General features: G+C 38.8%; 1 protein-coding gene across 12 annotated transcripts in view; it reads left to right on the top strand.

Annotated features, from left to right (window-relative positions):
• The window catches only part of TRDMT1 (tRNA aspartic acid methyltransferase 1), a 41,896-nt gene that overhangs the window by 6,815 nt on the left and 14,452 nt on the right, over nucleotides 1–20,629 (top strand). For 6 of the 12 annotated variants that reach the window (XR_006018692.1, XM_042044325.1, XM_042044330.1 and 3 more), the window contains exons 1-4: nucleotides 5,631–5,738; nucleotides 14,159–14,268; nucleotides 15,893–15,969; nucleotides 17,423–17,494. Coding sequence is in view for 11 of the 12 variants with exons in the window: in XM_042044325.1 (XP_041900259.1) it covers nucleotides 5,675–5,738; nucleotides 14,159–14,268; nucleotides 15,893–15,969; nucleotides 17,423–17,494 (323 nt within the window). In the remaining variant the exon portion in view is untranslated. Of the gene's footprint in view, nucleotides 1–5,630; nucleotides 5,739–6,798; nucleotides 8,582–14,158; nucleotides 14,269–15,892; nucleotides 15,970–17,422; nucleotides 17,495–20,629 lie in introns of those variants that run through there. The other 6 variants (XM_042044335.1, XM_042044333.1, XM_042044331.1 and 3 more) reach the window with 5 other exon arrangements.

Raw genomic sequence — 20,629 nt, 5'->3', positions numbered from 1 at the left:
AGGCAAAGGGAAAAGGGGAAGGGCCCCAAGAGGAGGCAAAAAGGACAGTTATATTCTTCCTAGATTTTTTTTCAGAATAACTTTTCAATTTATCCTTTATTTCAGTTTATCCTTACAAAATCTCACAACTTCTTCAAATCTGTGTTTTATTAGAGGCTACTTTCCAAGAAACTTTTGGGTGGATAATATATTGGTGTGTTTGACAGACATTTGCAGGCATGTCCAAAGCCAGAAAGAGAATATTTTAAGTACAATAACTTTTGTAATTGCAGTCCGTAAGTGCTATCAAATAGTTTTATATTAGCTTTAAAGTAACTCATTGGCAAATGCTAGCAATAGAGCCAGGGTGGAAGACATCTCTGTGCTGCCTAGGCACCAAGTGCTCAGCTTCTTGGGCAGATTTTACAGCACTCACTGTGTACAATTTTGGTTTATCTAATCTGAAGGCAGCTCAGCAGGGCCACAGTTACAGCTATGCTATGGCTGCATTAAAGGTTTCCTTTCTGGAGGAAATATCCTTCTACTGAAATCCTAGCACCATGGCAGGTCTCATTTTCTGTGCTAACACTAGTCATAGTCCGAAATTAAACTCACCACATGGGACTGAATGAAAACAAAACCAGTTCGGGCAGGGGCTGAACTCCTTAAAAGACAAGACTGCTGTGTACAAAAGCTGTAGGTGATACTAGATGGCCTTGTGATCAGAAGGTGTGACCAACACTGACATACAGCTACAAGTCTTTTTCAGTTTGCACAGTATAAGTTGTGCAAATCACATGGGGATACCGGAGGTGAAAATTCCTGGCTTAAGCAGAAAGTTAAGAGGCATATCCAGGCTCACCATCTGCACTTCCTTTCTCTCCCTCATCTCCCCTCCCCTCCCTTTGAGAGAGCAGCAGGCATTTCCTCCTGCCCTTGCAAGTGAGCTGGGATCTCCCACGCCATTACCTCATCCTTAACTGATCCCCCTATAACAAATGCCTGGCTCTGTGCCTGCTGTCACCCTTCAAAGGTCTGACTCAAAACACATTTGTTGCACCAGCAATCTTTTGCCTGACTGCAGGGGCCTTAAACAGGTCTCAGTCCGTTTTGTTCAGTCCAGTGAATATATAATTTTTTATATATTTTTTTTTTCAAGCACTGGAATGTGTAAGTACAAGTAAGTCAATAACATCATATAAACATATGCCTCTCATCCAGCCCGGGTAACCGCTGCAGGCCAAACATAACAAACAGGCCAGATTTATTTAGATTTAAATGTATTTAAACCAGAAAAGTAGATTTAATTAGACAAGCAATGTTTTTTTATTCCTTACTCCCTACAGAGTATATGCCTAGCACCAAAACCTGAAAATAAAATCCTGAACATATTTGAAAAGCAAAAGGTTAAAAATGTTTGTGTCTGATCACTCTTCCGAATAATTTCAGCTACATAAATTTCCCTGGTATAGAGTTCTTAGAAATGCATTGAGAGAGGCTGACAAACCTGGTTTTATGTGGTTTTCATTTCTAGTCTTGCAGATGCGTGGCATTATAAATGAAAATCATAGGCTTCCTTAGCCATACAGGCACGGCCCAGCAGGCTTCCTGGAAGCACCGCCTCTTGTGGTTGACAGCTACTTTTACTGAGCACCATTTCAGCAGAAACCAAGTCTGATAAATATCCTCCTGAAACATGACATCCGATAAAGATTGACTTTGATAAACTGCAAAAGGTTTTTAGTTTTATTAGTAACCTACTGGGCCAATGGTTATGGAAATAATAATTGATGCTATACATGCTCAGTGATTTTTTTCAGTTCATTGGTTGCATTGCAAGGCTGTGACATGCCTCACATTCTTTACTGGCCACAGTGATTTCTGATCCAGAACATGAGCTTCCCTTCCAGACAGCTGAGATGTTTGTATATTCTTCCTGATCCTTACTTGGGTAGATAGTAGGTTATATTGGACTTTTGGACAGAAGCAGCATTTTTTGGTTTTTAGCCATCAACATTGGTATTTGCTTGCACTGAAATTTTGGCTGGTCACTGTGAAGTCACTTTTAAACATCTGGTGTATGAGGACAGGTAGAATTTCCCTGCTCTCTCTCCACTTTATGAATAAAGAGGAAATGCTCACAAACACTTCTCAGCTACAGGTCTACTACCTTTCATCACCCAGCCTTTACACTGAGGGGTTATATTCATGGCCTCAACAAAGCCCAGTAACAGGCACTGCAGACTGGCAGCCTCTGTCACAGCTGGGGGCAGGCAGAGGCCCTGCTAGCTCTGCTCTGCTGCAAAGGGGAGGGCAGGGAGGAGACTTACATGGAACTGCCTGTAGAGTTTTGTGTGCATTTGTTGCTGGTGTGAATTATAGAAACAGAGCAGTGAAAATCTTTCCTTTTCACTTTGAGGACAAGATTACACGGTCCAGTCATATTTTGTAATTTTGCTTTTCAGTTGCCAAGTACAACGCAGAATCTTAAGGCAGGGGTTTTTGCATGTTTCTGTGATGTTCTTTGTCAGCATTGCTAATTGTAACGTTTTTAACAATTCTGAAGCATTTTAAGAAGTGAAAATATCGCAGTGGTTTCATTTGCATGTTCCTCTTACCATATGTAGCTGTTTCACTGGATGTGTTTGTTGACCACCAGGGCAACAATTTCAGATCTAGCATGATTACCTGTATCATACCGCTCATCAGAGATGTGGGCAAACTGCAGAAATTGCTGCATTGAGGAAATGCTGCTAGTTGGTAGGAGGCAGGAGTTTTCAAAGCTGTCTCAGTGAAAATGCTGATATCACATGCTTATGTCAACAACTTTAAAAATATTACTAAATGATCAGTTTGCTTAAAATATATTTTACTATGAATACATTAGAGTCAAGAAAGTCGCTGCTTCATCAATGCATTATCATAGTTATGTAGATGTACCCATTTAAAATAAATTAACATCATTTTAGAAAAGTCTTCCATGTGTTGTTTAAAGCCAACTGTATTGTGTAGCCATAATTTATACATGAAACAGCCCATGCTTGTGTCCTAAAAAACGTAGAGTCCAGAGTTGGACTTTGGACTTTAACTCTGTTATTAATCTTCTCTGTTAATAAAATGAAATGTTCATTGAGTTTTACAGCAATCCTATCTATCCTATATGCATGGAGAAGAGTAAAAAGGAGCTGTCACAATACCCAAATTTCAATAAGTCAGAGAGATCCAATTGGGAAATTTTGCAGACACATGGCTGCTTTGGGGTCACAAGACAAAGTGTGAGCAACATTTAGCCTGCCCCATGACAGTGGCAGCACATGTCAGCAAGATTTTCAGAGTGAAGTATGAACAATTGCTTTCACAGGCCTCACCCTCCCTCTGCCATCATTCTGGGTTTTCCTGTGAGGAGAAAGATATGAGTGGCCATGGATCTCAGCACTTCTTGGCCATTGCCCCTGTCTGAAATAAGCAGCATACCTTAAATACTATTATGTAAGTTTGGATCCAAAAAGTATGGTTATTATTATGTTGACTTTACATTTTTAAAGTGAAGAGCACTACATGTTACTGCTTCCAGATTCCCTGTTTTCATTTTGGTTCTTTTTGCAGCTGTCAATTGATAATGAGAACCAGGTATGGGCAGACACTTATACAGAATTATAAAAGTGACTGCTGCCAGTTTTTTAAAAATGAGCACTAGGGAAATTTTGGTGTTTCCCATTCTTTGCAAGAGGAAGGCAATAAAATCCCAACCTAGGTTATGAGTTTTTTTGTTGCCTGAGTGGAGGCATGTTGATCATATTCTCCAGTTTACTACACAGGTGGAGGAAGTAGGTGGAGGATTTCCCCTGAGCAGGGAATGTTCTACTGCCACCAGCATAGCAGAGACATCTCTGCTGCTTTTTCCATCAGACTCCACTTTTCCTATGTGTGAATGGCAAAAATACCTTGGAGTCAGGGAAAGGAGAAGGAAAAACAGGTCTCAGCTCTGTCTCCCTGTCTGATATTAATCACTCCAGGTACTGGGCAGCTCCAAATAAATGACCTGTTTCTGGCTGACTACAGCTCCCACTCATCACAGTATCTGGCGTTGCTGTGATCTGTAGATTACGGGAATACTAAGACAAGAAACTCAAACTCTTTCATTGGCTTTACTAATTTCAATAGTCTAAAGGTTGTCTTTTTCTTTATTTTCACCTTGCATCTATATTTTGAAGGGGTTCTACTGAAGTGTATCTTCTTAGCTGATAACAACCTTGCTCTTTGTAGCCATCTTCATCATCTTGACCCCTTCTTTTCAGAGCCTTCAGCATCTTTCTCCCATGACTGTTTTCTCCAGTGAGCACATTTTTTGTGCCATGTGATTCCCTTTTCTCAGTTCTCCATCAACCACCCATGTGGGAAACGTGGCTGGTTGCAATGCCTGCTGCTCTCCTCTGGTACCTCAGCTGCTGCACTTCCTTTCACAAATCTAGAAGTACACTTGGACTTGTTTTAGTCACCTGCTTACTTCCATAGCTGACAAATAAAGCAGCAGCCTTGGACTCTGATAATGAAGATACATAAGTAAATGACAGGGCTGTTTTGAAAAAACTGGCAAGGACTGATATTTTTGCTTTGAAAATTCGTTTCTAATTCCACTGTTTTCCACAGCTGATGCATCCTATATTCTGGAGGAGTGTGTTGAAAGGCAGCAGATTTCCCTCTTTTTTTGCCCTCCAGTTTCAGCTAAAAATTCTTCCCCCACTGCAAGTCAAGAGTTGGGAGCTACTATGACATGCTGTATGAGGCAGCTTCTAAGGAAAAAATAAATATTCCTTAAATCCACCTTATTTTTGACAGGTTTCTTAAAGGTTCCCCAACAATATAATTCAATCAAGAAAGTAGTGGAGAAACATGTTCAGGTTTGGTTTGGTTGATTTTTTTTTTTAATGTTTCATCTTCACTTTACAATCTGAATCTGCAAACTAAGGCATAGGTGACTGACTGCTTGATTGTGATGGGTAACCCATGTAACAGTCTGCAACATATTTACTCTGGTTGAGATACACACACACACACACATACACACGTATATGAAAAATATTTGTTAAAAACCGGATTACTTTTCAGGGGCAACAGTGTCATTGAGTAGCCTCTTCCTTTTCAATTTAGCAAGAAGCGCTGGGGCAAATTAAGGCAGTTCCATCAGTTATTTCCTTCTTTCCCGTGCGGGCTTTGAAAGGACTTCTCGAAAACCACCCTACGCCGAAATCACGAAACGCCCGGGCCCGTGGCACCGCCGAGGCCCCTGGCTCCAGCTGCCCCCCGGGCAGGACAGCACACACCCCTCATGAGGACAAGCCCCTCCGCCACCCTGCGTCCCCTTCTGTCCCCGCGCCACCCGCCTGAGTTTCGCCTGACCCCCAAGGCAGTCACGGCGGGCAGCGGGTCCCTCTCCCGACCGCTCACTGCCTGGAGGCCGCAGGTGGCGGAGCCGCGGGCAGCAGCCGCCCCACGGACACCTCAGGGGGTGGCAAGGCCGGCTGAGCCGGGGATGGTTCGCCTGTGGTTCCCCGAGCGACCGCCAAGCCCGGGCAGCCGCTGCTCCGGTGCGGCGCAGGCCGGGGCGGGTGGGGGGAACGAAAGAGCGGCGGAACGGGCGGGCGGCGCTCGGGGAGGCGCCGAGCGGGCGGGCGGGCGACGCGGCTGGCCGAGCATGGCGGCGCTGCGGGTGCTGGAGCTGTACAGCGGCATCGGCGGGATGCACCAGGCCCTCAGAGGTACCGGCGCGTCCCGCGGGGCCCGGCGCTGCCTGCCCCGCCCGGGACACCCTGCCCTCGGGGGCTCCATCCTCTCGAGGGGACCCCGGCCCTTGAGGGAGGGGGGACTATGCAGGGTGCCCTGTTCTCGATGGGGAGGACAGAGGTGGCCTCTCTTCTCCCGGAGCCCCTTCTCCAGCCCGGCGTGTCGGCACCAGGTATCCAGGAGCACGTTGCGACGGAAATAAGGGATCCCTGCTCCTTCGTGGGACCAGGCAGCTGCTTCTGGAAAGGCCATGATTTTGTGTTTGTTATTTTGAGCTGTGTCTAATACAGACGCACCCCTGCTGGAGATGGGATCGGGATCAGTGAGGTGCCCAGGATGATAACCCCATTAGCCAGGGTTTCCCACTGTCATGCACATGGACTTGGTTTCATGGGCCATAGTTAGGTGAATAGCTGAGCCATGTTCCAATATGGGCCTGACCATCTGAGGCTGGTATAACATAAACATGACAATTGTTCAAATGTAATTTGAACTGGTATAGAGAGTTCACACCAGCCCATGTGCCCAGGTGAGTTTTTGATCTGGTACAAGGAACCCTGGAGATGAATTTGCTGAATTGTTAAAGCACGGCCTGGGTGACCTTCAGCAGGTCCTGTAGACTGTGAATTGGCTTCCTCAAATTGAAAATTGAGGTAGGGCTATTGATTTCCTTTGTAAAGTACCCTGGACCTTACTACTTTGAAGTCCAGGTTTCAACACACATTAGTATAATTTATGAGAATCACCATAATAATTTTAACTGTAATTACAATCCTTCAAATCCTGCAGTCTTCAGGAGCATTAGCAGAGAGCATTGTCATTGAAAGATCAAGTGGAAACCTGCCTTATCTTGCTATTTTTCCTGGGAGCTATGGAATATTAAGAGGATGCTTTGGGAGTGAAATCCATTTAGCATCATTTATTTACTTGAAACATACTCACAATTATCAGAGTGGCATTTTTTCTACTATCCTGTTTTTGCTTGAATGTGTATATATGCTTTATTTATAAATATAAATATATAAAATACAATGTATTTATTATATATAAAAATACACAACAAAATAGGTTCCTACATTGTTCCTAACCACCTATTTTGAGGATGTATTTTCTTTATTTCCAGAGACATTCTTAGAATACTAAGAGGAAAGTATAGCTTTGTCTGGAACTGTAGATGTGAGAGTTTTGGTAGAATAAAAAGAGTGTGTTATGCCTTGTATATAGTGTGCATGCTAATGGTAACGTGCTGCTTTTCTAGTAGCCAGATTTCCAAAGTGATGGCTAGCTATTACTGAGTTCCCTGCCGGCTCTGTGGCTCCTGTGCATGAACGCACAGACGCAGGGATGGCTTCAGTAATATTAAGCCGATAGCAAGGAGTTGAGAAGGGTCCTTGCTTAGAGTTCCACAGAAAGCAGTTCATTGCTACAACTTGTGAAGGTTTCCAGAGGCAAATGACCCCGAGCACGTGACAGCTCAGGGTAAGTACAGGGCTGTGGCTAACACAGGAGCCAAGCGGGGAAGCTGAACTGGGGTACATTACCGAAACCGAACATGGCATCCTGGGAGAGGCTTCTTTCCCTCACTGTAACCTAAGTCTTTGGCACCAGAGACTGTCTCACCAAGAGCTCTCTCTGTCTCTTGTACCACTGGTCAATTGGCCACCACAGCTAGCCATCCATGTTTGTTGTATTGTAGACAATTTCCATATTTCCATAGAAAGTGGACTGGTTCCTGAAAGTTAGCCTACATCATGGTTCCTTCACTCTTTACTGAATTATCTAGCTGTGTTCTTGCCATAATAATAGATGTCTTGGGGCAGTTCAGTAGTGTTGTGCAATTTTTAATAAATTATAATGCTAGATGTGGTATCCTGTGAATTTCCACCTGCGAAAACATCACTTGCAACTCAGTAAATACTTAAGAGGGTGGGAATGCGTCATTAGATTATAAGACTACTCTTTTATCCAGAAGGTACACAGAATTAGTGATGCCCCAGTGGATAGTTACTACACACATGAAGTCTTGAAATCATGTCACCTATACAGTGTAGTTTGGAGACTGAAGGATTTAACTAAGCCCCTTGTACTATTATTTCCTGAAAAGGTAAATTTGCTTCCATGTTTGCTGTTTCTGAATTTGCTGAACAGAACTGCTTCAGTGTCAGTCTTTGTTGTAATTTCTGTTCTTCTGGGTTTACATTTGACTGAAGAAATTGCAGTAAGTATGAATAGTGAGACTGAGATTTTTCTGTAGTGGTATCAGCCAAAGCAGATGAAAGGACTGTAACTAAGGACACTTACATTATTTTTTGTGTAAATGACCCTAACTAGTGCAAAATGTTCAAGTACCAATTGAAATTTGTGAAGTGAATAGACAAAAAACTATTTACATTACAGTTAGTATAACATTTTTCCATTTGGGTGCTTATTTTTCTGGGAAGCTTATGAGAACTCAGCCCATAAGCATTGTTTTGTCTCAGGAAAGGTCCAAACCATACACTTCTAGATGACAATCTTGGTTAGAGTCTTGTTAAAAGTAATAGTCAGGCAATTTGAATAAAAAGGGTCCTACAAAATTTGCACTGAATTAAGTATTAAATGACAGGTTATTATATAAAACTGTTTTTGATTAATTGGATTTTGTTTGGGACCAGAGAGATACTTGGGCATTTGATAATTTTTACTGTTTTTTAAAGTCCTTTAGACATCTGGATTCAGCTTTCCTACACAGTTTATGAAGGAACAAAGTAAGGTCAAGGAACATTGAAGTGTTTGCTTTTACGTGCAAATAAAATAGAAAAGAAGTGAATGTTCCTCTGTAAGTACTTTAATAATGGGTTTCTTATATGTTTTTGGCCTATATATGTACATGAAACCATGCTATTTGAAAAGGTCTCTGATCCTATCCTCCATTTAGCAACTGGCAGATTGTTCAGCATCTTCCTTTTAAATCATGTATAGAAATATTAGAAGGGTTGCGGTGGTTTTTTCCATATAAATATGAAGTTTGAAAGAAAGGCCTCCATTGTGCCAGTGCTTTCATAAGCCAGATGCACGATAGATGTAGATTATATATAATAATGTATTATCTTGGTATGGTTTCTTGTGAATCTTTAAGCCAAGAAAAATAATAGGAATATGTTGAAAACAGAGGGAGCATGGAGTATTTCAGTGACAGCATCCCAGGAAAGCCTTGTTTTACAAAAGGGATTTTGCAGCTCTGGCAGGCTAGTTCCTCGCTATGTTATGGGGTCAGTTATGGTTAGTTCAGCTCGTCCAACTTTCTACTTTTCTGTGAAATTACCAGTGTGTCAATTGGCAAATAGGTATTTTTCGGGAAATCTGATGCTGACTTTTCTACCTTGATGCCTTTTTTCACTGTGTTCTCTCAAAAATTTGGTTTTAGGACAGCTTGCAGGATGAGGATGTTTGTTGTTTTGGCAGCTGTCATTAATGTAGAATGCATTTGGCACCAAATAGTATGCAATTGGTTTTGAGATTGTCCTTGCTTACAGTAAGAAATAATTGAATTTTCACATTGATGGACGTTTATAGTCTCTTTTAAGTGTTTCTCTGTAAAGAGTACGTAGAAGTTATGAGTACATAGCTTCATAGTTGAATCATGTTCTTTTTGACAGTGAAGGGAAGGTTGTTCCTGAATTTAGGTTTCAGTCTAAAGCTGAAAAATAAAAGTCTTGGGGATTTTCTAGCTCTCTGTTGGTCCTTTAGCTATAGATAATTCAGCATATGCAGAATTTCTGGTTTTAGATTTTGAATACTTTATAATAATATTTTAACACCAAAACTTGCAAAAATGTACAATTTAGAAAGTTTAGCTTAGTTAAAGTCAGAAATCAGTGAGTCTGTTCATATTCACACTCTTGAGAGATTGAGGAAGCTAAGGGATGGAAGTGCATTTCTTTTTTCTTCCCACCCTGTGCCCCAAACCTTTTGGGATTTATAAAGGTTGATGTTTAAGTCATATGTGTCTAAATCTATGATACTTTTTTTATGTGTGTGTGAGTGAATTCATTCTTTATAAAGTGCAGAGTTTCTGCAGTGAAAAATAGTGTTTTATTTTTAGAAAATCTATGGCTACAAATTCATTTCCTTAGCAACTTTCCATCAAACAAACAGCCTGCTCTTCCTCCTTCCCAACCAAAACAAACCTAAACTGGCTTATTAATTTAGGCAGTTTTCCCATGAAAGATGGGTTCCACATCTCTGCCACAAGCATTTGTAATTCTGCCAGGTCCCTGAAAAAAGTATTCTTGCATAAAGAATTAAAGGGCATTCTTTAAAAAATACCATAATTTTGCAGTGATAAAGTTGGTGATATTTTTCCTCTGCAGTTGGTATATTTCAATTTAACAGAGTAAAAATTTCTGTCTCTTGTGCTCTGTCATACATGTTTATTCATTTTATTTGATTGTCTCTGTGAATTGCACAGCATAATAAATTGGTGTGTGTATTTACACTGAGCATAGCTATCCCACCAGGAAAGGCAAAGGAGACAAAACTGACACGGAGCTTTAGGTTTCAGCACAATGCAAAACAAAAATATTGCTGGTTTGAGCAAGTTTTTACACCTAAACTCAATTTAATGCTTCTCCGAAATATAGCCCTTTGTAGCACAGGATGGTGCCAGCTGTGCTATAGTGTAAGTTTATAAAGTTTATATGGCTTAGCATGATCAAATCCTGCACAAACAGAGCAGTGAAAGAAGTTGCTAAGTATCCTGCAGGAAGGAAGTATCAAATTTACTGATAGTCGTGATGACTGTAGCCATGGACAGTTCAGCCTAATCATTTCAGCCAAGAGCTGACAAATGAGAAGTTAAATCTTTGTTCTCTGTTTTAAAAGGAAACAGGACTGACAAAGCTTGTGACTAATCTTCCCGTTTCCATCCGTTTCTATATACCTGTTAGAATAGATAATTTTTCTGGCTCCTGTTTTCCAATATGCTGAAATCCACCAAACTGCCCTTGCTATAGCACAGTGTATTTCATGTGTTCTGTTGACATTGATGACTCTATTGCAAAAGTACAGTAGTGAATATAAACAGATCTATGTTAATTTTAAGGTCTGCAGAAACACATGACAAAGGAATCAATTTTGAAGAGGAAAAAGACAGCTATTGTAATATCAGAAATTTTATTTTTGGCATTTGACGGGACACTCTTTGGGTTTACTTTTTCAAATCAGAAGCTAATGCACGCATCCTGTCTTCCTTTGTTTCGAATGCATCACCTTCCAATCATTACAGCAGTGTCCTTTCCCTCATGAAGGACAACTCCATATCTGAAAGGGCTTGTAAGCGTTGTGTATTCAATAAAGCAGAGAACTGGGACCCAAAGTGTGATTGCTGCCTCTTTAGGCAGTTAAAGAATTTCTGGGTCTGAGCTGTCTGGGTCCAAGAGGTTTTAAGCTTTAAGTGCTAAATCAGTACATTACTTATAGAATGATTCAAATTTGATTTCACCTGCTTTCAGCCAAAACAATATTACAATGTAGTCTGCCTAAAAATAAGTCATAACACCTCCCTGAGTAACTTCCTCATCATGTCTGTGGCTTCCGTTTAAACTATGTCGTCTTGCTCAGAAATGTAAAGTCTCAGCTCAAAAACTGGTGTTGAGGAATCTTGCAAATCAAGTATTCCAGCAGCCTCTTAGTTTCACTTAGGAAATGTGTATTATGTTTTTTTTAGTCTGAATAAAATGATACTGTTTTCTGCATTGCTGTAATTCTCTTAAATAGCTGTGTTTCGAAAATTGGATGTACTTGTTTAGAGGGGGATAAAGAAGTCTCCAGAGTTGTGTCTGTTACTGTATTGAAGTTCTGCTATGTTTTTTGGGGAGTTGATTTAACATCCCTCCAGTCAGCAATTCCTGAGTTGGTTTTGTGCCTTTCATCAGTGGGGATAGTTAAACACAGTCTTGATTCTGTTTTTCTGAGATTCTGCTTTCAGGCTTATTTTATGATGCATTCCTTATAGTAATTTTCAAGTAGTAAATGTAATTGGTATAGCAAAGCAGAATACCACAGTTTGATATAAAGTTATTTAACTTTCAGGAGAAGTTCTTTAAAGATGTTGCATTTTCACATTGTTTGAAATTTACACAAGCTTTTCTTTGTTAGGTTGAATGTGTGAGCTGCTTGTCTGCTCAAGCTCCTTCATGCGTTTCCAGGGCATTTCCACACAAATACGCTTAATCAGCTTTTAGAGGAAGCCTGTTCTGTAACAGGAATTCCCAAGTGAGCTTCAATTTTTAAATGAAAAGGAGAAGAAGCTTTGAAAAATTTATCAGGTCTTTGAAATGGGAAGAGAGGATCTCAGGTGGAATACTTCAGGAAAAGTTCCTGTCTTTTTTCCATGCTGGTTTACATCTCTGGTTTAGACTGAACTGTATTTCAAGGAGATTCAATAGGTTACTATTAGCTATGTCCTCTCTTCCAGTACTTCCAGGCTTTTGGAAATCCCCATTAGCTTTTTCTTCTTACATGGATGCAGGGAGATACTGGATGGATGACAGTAAAAAAGATGAGTATCTGAATCATGAGTTGTGAGAGAAAGCACACAGCTTGCCTTCACAATTGCCAATTTTAAACTCTGTGTTAATTTAGATAATAATTTGAGGGTCTTGATTTTTAAAATTTTATTTAATTTTAATTTTATTTTTCTTCTGTAGTACCTGAAAAACACAGTAAGGGTTAGCTTGTCAGGATGATTTGTTTTAAGAACTGAGGGAATAGGTGAGAAAAGCAGTCTCTTTAACAGTACTTGAGGTTTGTTCCTGTTACTTAGATGCTGCAGCTTTGTTTTAGGAAGATGCAAGTGTTGGTTCTTGAATACGTTTGTAAATTGAGACATTTTCCAGCTGCTTTTCACGCTAGGTGTCAGTGTTAACATACCTGTTCTGTAATCTCAGGTGTAGTCTTTCTATTGTCCTTGTGGATACACCTGTATTTAGTTCTCAGTTACAACTTATGGTCAAAAGGTCAAGACAGTAATAGCAAATAATGATTTGTATGTTGATCCTTAATGGTCTGTAAATATTTATCTTGCGAAAATCCTTATCTTTTTGCCCTCGATTGCACCAAGTAAACCCGGAAGAACCAGCTTTGTCCTTGTTAAAATGTCTGCTGCAATCTTTTCAATACCCAGATTCCTCTTTCATCTTAGTTTTGACTAAAATGAGCTTGAAAATCTGAAAGATAATAGATGGATGGTAACTGCATCATTCAAAATTAAATCCACTGAGGTCATCCCAGTTGGGCTTTCATCTCTCAAACTGTAAATAATTAGCTGACTAGCAGTAATTCATAAGCTGTCTCATAAGGTCATTTGTTAATGTGTTACTTGAGCATATTGTGAGATTATTCAAAGGCATGTGGCTATTTGCCTTGTTTCTTTTTTTTTAAATTGCCTGTGTTTCATCTGAGGCTTTGTAATGCTGACCATAATGTAAATATCCTGGTGGTTGAAACTGATCTTAGGTATCAGGAGGTGGGGTCACTTCTCTGCCTGCAGCTGTAACAGTAACCACAGCCAATCTTCTTGGATAAAAAGCCTCAGTGAAGGTATTGTGTTTAGTAATAACAAACAGTGTGACATGATGAGCAATGGAGTAAACACTGCTCTTTTTATCTCTTTGGCTTCTGTAGAACCTATTATTCTTTTACTCTATAAATTAACAGTTGTGTATTTACATTCTTTTTAGTGTATTTTTATTTCAGGATTTTAGCTGTGAGTATATTTGTTACACTGTCCTCTCTTCAATAATACCTCTGTGCAAGAGAGGAGAAGCTGCCAAGTTTGGTATTTTGGAGACCTTTAACTCAGAGGAGGCAGCAGTTGAGTTTGAGGCCTAAGGGTTTACTGAAATGTAAGCACAAATGTTTTTCAGGCAACTTAAAAGTTTTATTGGAAGAGTAGACATACATCAAATATATTGGTGCCATTTTTTCATAATGAGAAGTAGTGCTCCTCTAAAATAACACACTTAGTTCTTGTAAGTTGTGAGTGGATAAGGCAGTGGCGGTGGGGCTTGGCAGGTTGACTTGGGGTTCTTGTAGCCAGGGAATTTGCTTGCCACAGAGACCTGCAGAGTGCAGGTAGAAACGTTGTAAAGGTGCACCCTGTTTGGAATTTATTTATCTACCAATTAAGTGCACAGTTAACTTCCATCTCTGGATATATATGGAAGGGAAGTATTGCCCATATGAGTAGAAAAACAGTATGTTTTTAATTCAAAGTTTCAAAGACAACACAGCAGAGTTTGATTGTATAATTTACCTTTTGTTTTTGAGTGTAGCTGTAACACAACTGAGCAAATACATTCTTCTAAGAGTAGTAAAGATTAGATAGAGTTTTCAAATTATTTTTTAATTTTAGAAAGCTGCACATATGCAGAAGTTGTTGCTGCTGTTGATGTGAACACTCTTGCCAATGATGTTTATAAGCACAACTTTCCCAACACGCCGTTATGGGCAAAGACTATTGAGGTGAGTAATTAATGTATTTTTACTGTAGTCGGGGATTTGTAGATGTAAGTTGTTTTCACTGTCCTTATTAGTAACCAGAGAAAAACAAATATTTATGTTATTATGAATGAAGCAGTTGTACAATAACTTTGATTTCTTGTACTGTGGTTGCTTGTTGAAGTAAGAGGGATATTCATACTGCAGGCTTTTCCTTAAAGTCTTGCCTGCTGCATCAAGAAAGGTTACATAAATGTCAAGAGGAATGCTTACCATCAGTAAAGGAATGTCAAAAATCATATTTTTAGATTAAAAAAATATTTTCTTGTACTTTGAAAGAATTTAATTAAATTACTTGGGGCCTTTGTTTTGTAGTTATAGTTGAGCTCAGAAAAACACAACAAAATATATTAGGTGGAACAGTCTTACATTTTTTTAATGGGTTCAATAGATAAAATGTTTTAGGAATTCTGTTACTTTCCAAATTATTTGAAAAATAACTAAGTAAAATTGGATTCTGTTTTAATAAATGAGAGGCAAGCTAGGCATGGAGTTTTGCCTGGATTGAGTTATAAATTACTGTATACTTTTTAATCTTTTATGGTTTTACAACATGACAGTAAAAGATACTTTGTCTGTTTTAGGACAACAGCTTAAGTAAGAGTTAAATAGGTGGCTAAAGGTTAAATGCTTATTCAGCACTCAATAGTAACCAGCTAAATGATAGTTTATATTTTAATAATGGAAAAAGAAGAATTCTTGCCTGTGTCATCTTATAGTAGACAGGAGCAGATTATTAGTCAGTAACATCTTCTTCAAATTTAATGGAAAAAAATAGCAGTTTTTGTCTTGTTTTCTGAGGTTAGTTATGTTACATTTGCTATATAGATATCCTTCAAAATAAGTAAGGAGTGATTTCTTTGTCCAAGTCATAGTTATTTGATCATTGTCCTTCTTTCCTCCTGGCCCCTTAGTATGTTGACCTTCTAGTGTTGGTGAAAACTTAGTTTAGAGGAATTTGTGCCTGTGTAATTAATTCCTACCACAGACCTAATTCTTTCTTTTCTGAGCAGAAATATTTTTGCAGAGGAGAATTTCAGCCATACAATATCCTTGAATATTTTTTACTGGGCAAAAACTAGAATGAAAAAAACTTTACAGGATGCATTGCCAGTGAGCTCCTAAGAGTGAAAACCCATAGTTTGGATCTGTAAAAATTATCATGTTTACATTTGAGCTACTTTTATTCTCAGATATTTTTTCACATATTTTGAGCATGTGAACACTGGTTTTGATGTACAAAGGCTTCATATCTGAATAATGATACTTTATTTTCGGGAGAAATAACAGGTCAGTATCTACTGAAAGAGACACTACATGCCTCAAAGAATGAGCAGATAAAAACCTCAAGATTATGTATAAATACTACCTTATTAGTGTTTTGTTTTATATTCAAAGCAGTGAATGCATATTTACATTTTATGGTTTGTCAAGGTAGAAAAGATTTTGAAATTACTAGGTCAAATGGGATATGAGGTAGTTTTTTGCATACAGTGGCAATAACAGGGGTAGTTTGATCTGAAAGATGACTCGAGAGTTTTATACAGTTCACAACACTCAACATTCTTCTGTTTTTTTCTGTTTTCAGGGCATAACACTGCAGGAGTTTGACAGATTATCTTTTGATATGATTTTGATGAGTCCTCCCTGTCAGCCATTTACAAGGTAGTTACCGCACACTTGGGAAAGAAGTGCAGTTGTTGCGCTATGTACGGTCAAAGGAGAAGTGTTTTCAAGAGTGACATTATGTGTGGGTGATCTGTGTGTCTTTCTCTTCCTAAGCAAATGTGTTGTAGCTCTGTTCACCACGATTACTGAAATGAAAGAAATGCAGCAATTTGCATCTTAATTGTTGATCGCGTTTCTTGCATATGTGTATGTTAATTCAGTTTAAATTAAGTAAGCTTCCTACAGCACCAATTTTGTGTACTGTATTGTTCCTCTACTAGTGAAATTTAGTGTTTAGGAGTGCTGCCTTTCCTTTTAGGTATCAATCTAATATTTTCCTGGGGCAACTCCAGAAGGAGTATTGGAATTTCTCAGTTCTTCATGAGACTTAAGCATGTAATCTGGTTTTATTTGTACTTTGAAAATTGCACATGCGCACAGATAGTTTATTCTTAAGAATATTTCTATTTTAGCCAAGACTGGAAGGATAATGGTTTTGAAATGATTTTGTGGATGATGAAGAGAAATACCTTGCTGATTAAGGACTGAGTTTACTGAGATATTATTTCTCAGATCAGCTTGTAATTCATATCATTTGACAGCAGTGACCAGTGGAGGTAAGATTCTAGTAACTGCACTCATGCAAAGTAGTAGCTTCATGAAAAAAGTCTGTTGATGGTGGTAGCACTGATTGTGTAAGAAAGTATATCTCACTGAATGTTCTAAGATTGAAAAGAAATCCCTGTAAAGTGGTGCTGATCTATACAAATGAATTAGTGTAAACTTATGATGTATATAGGAATAATTTCTTCAGATTCTTTTCTTTATAATAGGATGAAAAAAATAATCTGTGTATGACTAATTTAGATACATGGTAATGCTCTTCTACAAAGTTTTTATTCTTTTTTTATGAGCTAGTGCAAGTATAAGCTAGGGAAACTCAGGCCTGGAACCATTATCATTTCTGTAACCTACATAATCTGTCCAGTTTAATGTTACAAAATTGGTTCCAAAGTCATTCACGTGGGGCTCAATCCTACTAAATGGTGAACAATGAGGTTTTAATTAATAGAAATAATTTAATATATTCAGTGCAAAATAGCAGGGTATTCCCAGAAACCCAGTGGGGCTTTTTTGTTCTTTCAGAGCCAAGTATGTTCAAAGGCTTTGCTGGACAAGACCAGAATGCTAAAGGCTTTGCAGACTGGGCAGTGGATTTCATTACTGAATGCTTCAATTTTAACCTTGTTGTGAGCTGATGGATTCCAGGGGCAGACTTTCATTCCTTAGAGCATCTTTCAGGACACTGCCTCTGTGAGCAGGTCCTCCTGTCTATATGTGATGCTTTTGCAGACTCCCCTTTTGAAACTCAAAGCAAAGTGTCAGCATTCTGTAGAAAAATGTCAGTCTGCTCTGAGTAATACGCAGGTGTTTCTTTATTCTTTCTTAGAATTGGCCTGCAAGGTGATGTAGCCGATCCACGGACAAAGAGCTTTCTCTATATCCTTGATATTCTCCCAAGGTATAAATGGACTTCTACCTCAATTCTAAAGCCTCTTTTGTAACTAGGTTTTGTTGTAACTAGGTCTTCTATGTTTTAGTGAGACAAGTCATCTATTAATGTTTTAGAGGGATACTACTAGTATTGTGCTGTATTCTGTGTTTGTTTTCACGTGATCATATGTAACTTACAAATGCTTGTATTTTACTAATGCTGTAATCACTTCATAGTTGCTGCATATGCTTTCATTGTCTGTTTTCCTTTTCATTGCATGTCTGTTTAAACAGTGCCTATATGATAAATGAAAAAAAGTTCTTTTCAGTTCAACATCAAATTTGCATTGATTTTATGTAGAAGCTGGAGTAGATTATATAATAGTTTGCCTACTGGTCTCATGGAAACATGGAATTTTTTTAAAATACCAGGTTACAAAAGCTTAGATTCAACATACAGTCATCTTTTGAAGATGTACCATTTGAAAGTTAGTTTAAATGTATTATAGACTGTACAATGCAATGCATCTTCCAACCCCTTCCATTCTTTCTTAAAGTCTTTGTTCTTTTTGGTGCTGCTTCTAGATATGTTGAGGCCGATTGTGTATTTTTGGTTTGTAGTACAATCTCTTGTTTTGAGTAGTAATACTAAAGAATTTGAATAGCACTGCATTTTCTGAACAGTTTCCTTGTCTTTGTATTCATATGTCATTTTTTGCCTGGTCAGATCCCAGTTCCTAATAAAACAGCCATAATTATTTGTATTAATGGCAGTCTTGCTTCACCTGGAGACTAGGACAGCTGTTCTCTATATATTCCTCTAATAGTTCATCATGCTCTTAAGATTGGAGAAGGACAAAGGGATGTTTGGTGTCTCTTTTTCTTTTACTTTTTTTTTTTTACATGAATGGTTTCAGCACAGAAGGAAACCAGTACAAAAAAGCCTTTCTTTCAAATTGCTGTTAACACTGGGAGAAAAGCATCTTCATCCTTCTTCTAGAAACTGTGTGCAGCCAACAACATTAAATGGAACTGTGCCTTTGCCCTTGTCATAAGCAGAAAGAGAGCACAGACACAGAAGGGCTGAGTGACTTGGCAGGGCCATACGTAAGAAATCTGTGGCAGAGAACACAAAACAAATCACAGATTCTGTAGCCCAGTAAGTTAGACAATTCATGAGTAAAAAGAATGGTTATTACTACTCCCCTCTGGCAGGGACACAAAATTAGGGAGAGAACGTGGGTTGTTTAGATGTTGCAAAAGATGTCTTTTGTGGAACAGGAAATGTAACACAGGTTTCCAACTGATCTTTTAAAATGATAAATAAAACCTGGCAGATACTGTGTAAGTTAATAATTTGTCAGAATAATAGTACCTTTCATATCCTTAAAGGAATCCTGACCTGGAGATTCCTTTCCATTAAACAGAGACATGGTTAAGAGGCTGGCTGCTTTTAGGACATTGTAGTGCATTAATACAGAAATATTGTTTCCCAGTTGCTGTGGGCTTAGCTGGATAAACAGCAGAAGCTTCTCCTTCTCAAAACCAAAGCTTTAGACACTCCAGGATATACATTTTTATCATGACGATGCAAAGGACCTGGGCTTGGCTGTCTCACTTTTATCTCAACATCCCAGGAGACCCTGCTAATGTTCCTTATCTCCTTGGGGAGGGTTCTTGAAGCAGCACCTACTCTAAGCAGTCATTAGAAGGTTCAACATGATGGCTTCTGTAGAGTTTCTCAATTCCAGTGGATTTGTGTTTTACTAAGATAGTGCTTGTGTGTTTTTTGAATATGATACATTTGTGAGACATTGAGTATGGAGTACTTCAGCCCCCAAAAAAGGAAATTCTTGTTTTAGGAGTTATCCCTTTACATTCTAAATTGCTATGGCATGCATGCAGTTTATAAAAATTGTAAAATAATTTCTCATCCCTTGGATGTACTTACCTTTTGTTCAGCCTTTTATAATGACATATTGCTGAAATGAGGCTCAGAGATAGCCTGGGATGACAAGTACAAGAGATAATGGAAAGGACAATTTCAAGGTCTGGAAAGACCTGGGAAACCGTTGGAGCACCCAGCCAACAAACAAAGTCCAACCCAAATGGTCCAGATACTGTCTGTTTATCGTGTCCAAGCCATAACCTGGGGAAATCCAATGCTAAAACATCCAAATGCTGCTTTTACAGAAACATTTTTAATGTGAATACCTGCCAAGTACTTAACAGTTCCTCTTTGTACAGTGATTACTTGCCTTGTGATCTGTCGATCCCCTATAAGAGCTTGCATTGCAGGCTGTGCTCTGGATTCATTGCAGAAAAAGAAGTTTCATAGTAGGCAATGATGATGAGTGTGAGTAGACATACCAGCAGATATATTCTCCATTCCTCTGCAAGGAACTTGGCTGGTGTTGCTTTTTCTTCAGTTTAGTATTATTTTTTCACTATTATTTTTACTATTTTAAAATTTGGCATAGTTTTTTGTACATTTTCTAGTTTCTTATGAGATGCATTGGTTCTTTTAATTCATGTGATGTCTTTAATTGGTGGTAATTAAAACTGTGCTAAAACAAATTCTGCTGTGATTTGTTCCAATGGAAGTCCAAAGTCACTAACTTCAGTAAGCATGGAGCTGCTGTCTGGGAGTATTAATATCCTGCTTCTGTATGTTGTTCTGAAATCCCAGTGTGTGACAGATATTCTGTGTCTACATTAGCCTTATTAGAGAATTAATCAGTGCCACAAAATGTTCCCAGAGACTTGAATCTGAATCATCTATGCTTCTAAATTGTTGAAACAGTCCCTGGCACAGTTTGGGCCTGTGCATTTCTCCAGAGATTTAATATGCTGCTTTTGGAATGTGCCTATTTCCAGAGCTTTGCACTGGTCTTGTTAAAGCTCAGACACCTCCTTCCCTTCCCCCTATGAAAATAAAATTCAAGTATAGAAAATTGAGAATATCTGCAGTTTGAACTCTAAGCATGTTGTGTTTCTTAAATCAGTTGAATGAATGCTGGTTCTGATGTGTTGTCAGTTAGGCTGATGTGACATTTTGACATTTATTTCAGGTACAAGCACTTGAAAACAACAGTTTTATGGCTAAGTAGCAGTTGGTGTTCCCCCAACAATTTTATTTCCTATTACACACTTAATCTGTTGA

This window comes from Corvus kubaryi, unplaced genomic scaffold, assembly GCF_017639235.1.
Source record: "Corvus kubaryi isolate FWS band 111438036 unplaced genomic scaffold, C.kubaryi_AGA036_p1.0 37398, whole genome shotgun sequence".
In the NCBI taxonomy this organism is placed as follows: Eukaryota; Metazoa; Chordata; class Aves; order Passeriformes; family Corvidae; genus Corvus; species Corvus kubaryi.
Note: the sequence above shows the minus strand (reverse complement) of the source record. Positions and strands in the feature narration are given on the sequence as shown.